Raw genomic sequence first — 7,449 nt, 5'->3', positions numbered from 1 at the left:
CTTTTTGCCTGCGGCCCCACTGTGCCGGCGGCCCGTCCCGGCTCTGGCTGCGGCCCTTGTCCCCTGTGCGGGCAAACAGCGGCACTGACACCGGGGTGGGCTCGGGGTGCCCCGGCACACCCCGGCAAACACCACCCCTCCGGCCAACCCGCACAGTTGTGCCCCCACCTCAGCGCCCCTTGGTCCCAGCTGACCCCCAGGCCGAAACGCAGGGGTGCCGTGGCAGCAGCACCCACCGCAGGGAGGGGACCGAGGGGCTGGGGGGACAAAGGCAGCACCGCACTGAACCAGCAGCCTCCGCCACCAGGTCCCTCAGCCTCATTCTGTTGTCTCCGGCCAGTCGGCAGCGTGGCCCCCACCAGCGTGAACCCACGGGCAGGGGGTTCTGTTCCTGTGCAGTGCGATTAGGTCAGAAGCGCACAGACCCCCACTGCAAGAGGGTGGGATTACCCCCCGGCATCCCCGAGGGCTCTGCCCGCCTCCGGTGCGGGCGCGCTACCGGCACGCCATGCGCCACTGCCGAGTAAAACCATCACTGCGGTCGTGCGCTTTGTTCGGCGCTGGGAATTTAATGACAATGTCAGCTCACGTTCAGCGGTCCGCTGGAAATGCAGATAAACCCTTAAGTGACACGAAATGCGGATTGGGGAGTTTCACTCCCTGCCGTGCCGTGTGTACTTCTGCGGCAGCTGCTTTGGATGTGGCTCCCGTCAATTTATTTTGGCTGTGCTGGTCGTATTGTCAGCACATACATCAGCAGCGCCTCACGGGGCTGAGGACACAGTTCATGGCTGATGGAGCATATATGGGTCCTGCAGGCACGAAGGTCCCTGGGCCCTGGCAGCCGGGGGGTGTCACGCACAGCCTGGTGGGGGCCGCGGGCAGTTCCCAGAGCCACCGACACACGTTTGCCCTGTGGGGCCATGCCTGGTGCCCGCAGTGGCTGCAGTGTAGGGTCTGTGCTGTGCCCGGGCTCTGCAGCCTCCAGCGGCACGTGGATGGTCCCCGGTTCTTGCACGGTTCCCGCACACCAAGCACAGGACACAGGGCGTGAGTTTGGCATTGGCAGGACCCTGGGGACACCCGGCTGCAGGGCCAGCGTCACCTGCACTGCCGCCAGCCGAACGCACCCCGGGCTTCCCATGGGAGCATGGAGCATCCCTGCAGCTCCGAGGGGAGGTCCCGGGGCAGAGAGCCCACAGCCACCCCGCCGCGGTGGGGGAGCTTCCCTGAGCCCTCCCCATAGGCAGGGGCCCACGGGGACGGAGCGCAATGTTTGCTCCACGACAATGCCTTATCGGCAACCTTTACCCGTGTTTGCTCGGACCCTCCGGCCATTGGGCGGCCGGACGCCGGCTCCCCCCGGGACAAGGGACGCTCCTGCGGCCGGGGCGCCCGGCGCTGGCTCAGCACATAGCGGGAGCGGCGCAGCCGAGCCAGAGCACGTCCCGACGCTGCAGCGGGTGCCCGGTGATGGAGACCAGCGAGGGCACGGAGGAGACCCCGCTGCCTCTGGCGCTGACCAGGTTCCAGCTCTCCGAGGAGTACGGCTTCCTTCTTCCCCATCCTCTGGTAGGAGACGGCTGTGCCACCGCGTCTGCGTGCTACAGGAGGCAGAAAAATAGAGGGGTTGGTGAGCGGCTTTCTGGTTGGGTTTCAATTTAACACCATAACAGTTTATAAAAAGCAAAGAGGAAGGCACGTGCTATTTTGGCTTAGGCAGTTTCACAGGACAAACTTCTTGCTTTTGATTAAATGATTAAACTGGCTGCAGTGGGTGGCAGAGGGGAGAGGAGAAGCAGCTTTGCAATTCACGCCTTGGCCTTGGCGTTACGGGAGTTCGGGGAGCACGAGGAGAGCAGTCAGACTGCAGATGCCGTTTGTCACCGGGCTCACTTCGCAGTGGCGGTGCTCAGGGACGGGCAGGCCCTTGTTTATCATTCATTAATTTGCGATCACGCAGGCTGGTATTACAGGCAGGGGAACGGGGGACACAGCACCGGCCGCAGCATGCGTGGCTGGAGGGACGCTGGGAGCCCGGGCTGGCGGTGTCCGCGCCCCTCCATTCCCGCAGGCGTGAGCACAGCCCCGCCAGAGCAGCAGAAACCCTTTGCAAACGTGACGGAGTGGGACAGCGAAGGGTCCCCAGGCCCCCTCAGCCAGGCAATGTTCGGCACAGCCCTCCCCAGCCCCAGGGGCAAGTCACGGCCCCGCTCCGGCCCCCCCGTGCATCCCCCGGCTGCCCCCGGACACATCTTCTCCCGTCTCCGTCCTGAGCTGCTCAGGAACCGGGGGAGAGCAGAGACACAGCCTTGCGACACCGTGTGCTTTCAGTCTCTGCGTTTACAGCTCTCCCTCTCCCCTCTCTCTACCAAGACGGAGCTGCCGGCGCCCTACGGTCCCTGGATGGAGATTGCCCACGACCTGCCTCGGCTCATCACCAGCCGTCAGCTCCGCTCGCGAGTTCACCAGGTACCCGGGCCGTCTCTCCTGCCTCTGGAGAGCTCTCAAACCGCGGTCGGACACGGCAGTGCGTGCTGAACGCGTGGAAAGGCAGAGCAGCAGCCGCGCTGTGCGCGGGCAGCACACCACCACGCGAGAGCAGAGCCGTGACACGGGCACAGACACGGCTCCCGCCGCAGGTCCCGGGGCGCAGCAGCGTGCCGAGGGCTGCAGCGTGGCCTGCGGTGGCAGGGGAAACCCTCTAGATGTCACGAGAGCCACAGCTCGTCCCGGCCACGCTCTGCACCGCAGAGCTCGGGCGCTCCAGGAGCCCCCCGCGGCCGTGGGAGAGGGAGATGCCTTTTTGAGTAAAATCCTGCAGTTTACTGTCGATGCTCACAAGGCAGCAACAGCACATCAGTAACAAATCCTGCAGGCTGGGAGGGCGCCGAGGTTTTTGGGGGGAGGGCGAGGGTCCCTCCCCAGCTGGCACCCGCGGTGCCCCCGCTGCCCAGGGTCTCTCTGGCAGATGCCGCAGCTGAGCACCCACCACCTCCGGGGGCGCGAGGAGCTGCACTTGGCACATCTGGCGCTCAGCTTCATCACGATGGGCTACCTCTGGCAGGAGGGCGAGGAGGGCACCGTGAAGGTAAAAGCCACGTGAGGCAGGTTCACCCCCTCCTTGGCTTCTGGGGGCTGATGGTGCTCCACTTGGACTCGTCCCCTGGGAGCCACGTCCCTTTCCTGAGGCCGCAGAAGGAGCGTGACCGCTCCTGCCTGGCCCGAGCACCTTTCACCGGCCTGACAGTGTCCCCGTCTTCTCCTGTGCTTTGTGCCCTTCAGGTCCTGCCCCGAAACCTTGCCATCCCCTTCTGGGAGGTCTCACAGGCCCTCGGCCTCCCCCCGATCCTCAGCCATGCGGACTTTGTGTTGGCCAACTGGAGGAGGAAGAACCCCAACGGGTAAAGGGGCAAACGCCGGCAGACCGCGTGTGGCTCTTCCCGTGGTCGGGGCAGCGGTGATGCGCCCCAGCAGGTCCCATCCAGCACTACAGGACAAACGGTCCCCAAACTGCTCCTGTTTTGCCAAAACCCACTGAAACCCCACCGGGGGGCTGTCTCACGGGGAAGGTCTGGGGAAGGGTCTTGCCGGGCAGGGGGGAGCAGTGCTCTCTGGGGCTGCAGTGCTGCAGAGATGGGCGCAGACGTGGACAGTGGGGAACCGGGTTCCTCCAGGACCGTCCTCCCCCGGGGGACGGCGCTTCCCACGGGGCAGCGACTCCTTTGTCTCCCGGAGCACAGTCCGTTGCTGAAACCATCTATAACATCTCTTTTTCTCTCTTCTTTTCTTGTGCGTTTGTTGGCGATAACCAAAATGCCTTCAGGCCTCTGGAAATCGAGTAAGTATTTAAGATGCTTATTTATTTTCTAACAGTATTAGTTTTGTCTGAATTGGCTTAGCACTCCAGCACTGCGGGGCTCTGCTTAGGTTCGACCTCTCTCTTGATATATGAGCACAACAAAACCAGCTCAGTCTTTGGCACGCAAATGCCACTGCAACAGCAGCAAAGTGCCGTGACTGCGGCTGAGCCCCGCACGGGCTGCTCGGGTCCACACAGAGCCTGGCCACCGTGGGCCAGACTGTTACCCCGCAAGTCCCCGGGGAGGGTCCCACGTCCCTCAGAACCAGCGCAGCCCCCCTCCCCTTCCGCCTGTCCCTGCCCGGGGTGCGGGTGAGAGGATTCGTAGCCGGGAGGGTTTTGCACCAAGGGCTCAACGTGCCCCGGGGTGCGCGGGGAAACCCCGACCAAGCGCCCTCCTAACCCCCACGCGCTCGGCCGCTCCGCCGGTCACCCCTGCAGGAACCTGGACACCATCATCTCGCTGCCCGGGGGAGAGAGTCTGCGGGGCTTCATCCTCGTCACCCTCCTGGTTGAGAAGGCGGCTGTGCCTGGGATTAAGGTAGGGCACCGCTCTGGGAGCCAGCCGGGATGCCTGTGCCTTCCCTCCATCGCTCCTTACTCGCCCGGAAAGCACCCGCAGGCGCCCATGATGTGCGCCCGTCCCCTGCACGCTTGCTCGAAGGCAAGGGCAGAGCTGGCACGGGTGGCAGCAGGTATCCAGAACCGCTGTACACTGACAGCCCAGCCCCACCAACACTTCGTCTTCTCCTTCTCCTTCTCCTTCTCCTTCTCCTTCTCCTTCTCCTTCTCCTTCTCCTTCTCCTTCTCCTTCTCCTTCTCCTTCTCCTTCTCCTTCTCCTTCTCCTTCTCCTTCTCCTTCTCCTTCTCCTTCTCCTTCTCCTTCTCCTTCTCCTTCTCCTTCTCCTTCTCCTTCTCCTTCTCCTTCTCCTTCTCCTTCTCCTTCTCCTTCTCCTTCTCCTTCTCCTTCTCCTTCTCCTTCTCCTTCTCCTTCTCCTTCTCCTTCTCCTTCTCCTTCTCCTTCTCCTTCTCCTTCTCCTTCTCCTTCTCCTTCTCCTTCTCCTTCTCCTTCTCCTTCTCCTTCTCCTTCTCCTTCTCCTTCTCCTTCTCCTTCTCCTTCTCCTTCTCCTTCTCCTTCTCCTTCTCCTTCTCCTTCTCCTTCTCCTTCTCCTTCTCCTTCTCCTTCTCCTTCTCCTTCTCCTTCTCCTTCTCCTTCTCCTTCTCCTTCTCCTTCTCCTTCTCCTTCTCCTTCTCCTTCTCCTTCTCCTTCTCCTTCTCCTTCTCCTTCTCCTTCTCCTTCTCCTTCTCCTTCTCCTTCTCCTTCTCCTTCTCCTTCTCCTTCTCCTTCTCCTTCTCCTTCTCCTTCTCCTTCTCCTTCTCCTTCTCCTTCTCCCTCTCCCTCTCCCTCTCCTTCTCCTTCTCCTTCTCCTTCTCCTTCTCCTTCTCCTTCTCCTTCTCCTTCTCCTTCTCCTTCTCCTTCTCCTTCTCCTCCTTCTCCCTCTCCTCTCCTCTCCTCTTGCAGGCAATCGTTCAGGCCGTTCGTGCCGTCGTGCAGCGCGATGAGGAGACCCTGCACAAAGCCCTGCAGGAGCTGGCAGAGGCCATCGGAGACATGAGCGAGGCTTTGAAACGGATGCACGGTACCGACGGCCTCCAGCCGGAGGGCAGCCGTGTCCTCACACCGCTGTGCACGCTTCAGCATTAGTGCGAACGTGCTCACGCTTGGCGCATAAAGCCTCTCCGGAGGGATGGAGCCAGGGGAATTTGGGGGAAGCCCGGGGCTCCCAGGGTGGTAGATGGGTTTTGAGCACCCAGACGGACCCAGGGGGAGTGTGGGGTGTTTTTGGGCTGAGCAGCGCCGGGCGCGGGTGCTGTGTTGCCCACGGCGGTGCCCCGGGGAGCCCGGCCGGGGGGACCCCGCTGCGGGAGGGTCACCAGCACCACGCAGCGCCCGGCCCTGGGCACCGGCTCGGGTCGCCCTGGCTGCGGCGGGGGGATGCGCTGCCACGGGGGAAATGCCGATGCGGAGGGAAATAATCACCTTGTGCCAGCAGTAACCTCTGTGATCTGACTTCCTCCTAGATTATGTGGATCCAGCAGTATTTTACACTGTGATCCGGATCTTTCTCTCCGGGTAAGTGTGCTGCTTTTCTCTTCGAAGCCACCGCGTGGGCAGCTCCGGACGTGGTGGGAAGGGCGGACGTGGTGGGAAGGGGCAGGGAGGGGACCGGCACTGTGTCCGGCAGCGGTGGCCCTGAGGGTGATGCGGTCCTGTCCCCCTTGAGGGAGGGAGTTCCCTTGATTCGCCGGAGCCGGTGGGCAAGGACCGCAGCAGAGGGCTGGAGTCTGTCTCCCCCCTTCTCTCCATCCCCCACTTGAGTTTAAACCCGTTGTCTCTGTGCCATAACGGCAGAAACAAATCATTCCCGCTCTTGCCTCCCCCCGTTCTGACAGGAGAAAACGTATTTCTCTTTCCTTCACACACAGTACACACACAGCTACAAAACCGAGTGGGGACCCTTCACTCTGCGTGTTAAGGAGACATCCATAACAAGCCTCTCGCTGTTGCTCCATTGCAATTCCATTACTTAAAAAACACACACCCCCCCCTCCAAATACTGAAAAAAGTCAGCTGGGCAAGGCAGGAACACGCCGTGAGAGCCCAGCGCTGCGGGTTTGCCATCCCTCATCCTCCCCGCGGGGCCGCGAGCATCCCCAGCTGCTCCGCTCCCGGGCTGCTCAGGGGGTTCTATTTTTGTTTCTCTTCAGCATATCTCAGCATTCCTAAGCCAAAAGGCCCCATGCATCCTGATCAGGTTTCTCTCATTTTTTATCCAAGCTGACCTCGTCTTGATGGTCATCAGCCTGGAAAAACATGCCTTTTAAATTCCCTTCTGCTTAGAAGAACTTCCCACTAGTAAAGGTTACTATAAATACATCCTGGGAGAGCTAAAAATATTCCGGTATTTGATAATGAATCTATTTTCTCTGCATTTTCTGCAAAATCTGCTCCAGCACTCAAACAGCCCCAGAAGCCAGCACCAAAAGCTTCACAAAAAGGTGCATTCTTCAGAAGGTCAAGAGATATTTTTGTGCCAGGCACATTCTCTCGCTGAAATTATAAGTCCTCTTTCCATTTGCGAGCGCGCATTTATCCGGTTTCGCCCGGCGGGCGGATGAAGGCGGACGACAGGGGCTGTGAGGTGATGGTGTGTGGGGAGGCACCGACGCTGCCCGGGCTGGCTGAGCTCGAGCAGCTTTATGAGAAGGAGGAAATCGCATTACAGGCCTGTTCTCTGCTGAAATAAATAAAGGCAGGCTGTGCTGCGCTGCGCTGCCTTTAAAGACATCATCTCAAGAGTAACAAGAACAGACAAAAATACAAAGTACAAACTTTAGAAGAGCGTTTGGGCAACTCTATCTGCCGCAGAGGCCATCCGACTTCTCCTCACGCCACCGGGATTTCAAGGAATTAAGACGTTAGATGCTGCTGTCGGACTCTTCCCAGCCAAGGGACCCCTCCCCTCCCGCACACCCAACGCTGCTCTGCGGGTCCCAACCGCCACGCGGCCCCAGAGCCCGGGGGG

General features: G+C 61.0%; 2 protein-coding genes across 2 annotated transcripts in view; both read left to right on the top strand.

Moving 5' to 3' along the window:
* LOC104295645 (disintegrin and metalloproteinase domain-containing protein 2-like) overlaps positions 1 to 527 on the top strand; it is a 10,217-nt gene extending 9,690 nt beyond the window's left edge. Inside the window, exon 17 of the mRNA XM_009895414.1 lies at positions 341 to 527. Within this exon, the coding sequence (XP_009893716.1) occupies positions 341 to 527 (187 nt within the window). The remainder of the gene's footprint in view (positions 1 to 340) is intronic.
* Positions 528 to 1,473: 946 nt separating this feature from the next.
* Positions 1,474 to 7,449, top strand: part of IDO2 (indoleamine 2,3-dioxygenase 2) — a gene marked incomplete at its 3' end in the record, with an annotated part of 7,370 nt that continues 1,394 nt past the window's right edge. The window contains exons 1-8 of the mRNA XM_009895407.1: positions 1,474 to 1,572; positions 2,377 to 2,472; positions 2,972 to 3,091; positions 3,286 to 3,404; positions 3,827 to 3,841; positions 4,304 to 4,403; positions 5,385 to 5,502; positions 5,945 to 5,996. Coding sequence (XP_009893709.1) covers positions 1,474 to 1,572; positions 2,377 to 2,472; positions 2,972 to 3,091; positions 3,286 to 3,404; positions 3,827 to 3,841; positions 4,304 to 4,403; positions 5,385 to 5,502; positions 5,945 to 5,996 — 719 coding nt within the window. The remainder of the gene's footprint in view (positions 1,573 to 2,376; positions 2,473 to 2,971; positions 3,092 to 3,285; positions 3,405 to 3,826; positions 3,842 to 4,303; positions 4,404 to 5,384; positions 5,503 to 5,944; positions 5,997 to 7,449) is intronic.

The sequence above is a fragment of the Charadrius vociferus genome, unplaced genomic scaffold, assembly GCF_000708025.1.
Source record: "Charadrius vociferus isolate BGI_N301 unplaced genomic scaffold, ASM70802v2 scaffold661, whole genome shotgun sequence".
In the NCBI taxonomy this organism is placed as follows: Eukaryota; Metazoa; Chordata; class Aves; order Charadriiformes; family Charadriidae; genus Charadrius; species Charadrius vociferus.
The sequence above is the reverse complement of the archived record's forward strand: the minus strand, read 5'-3'. Positions and strand labels throughout refer to the sequence as shown.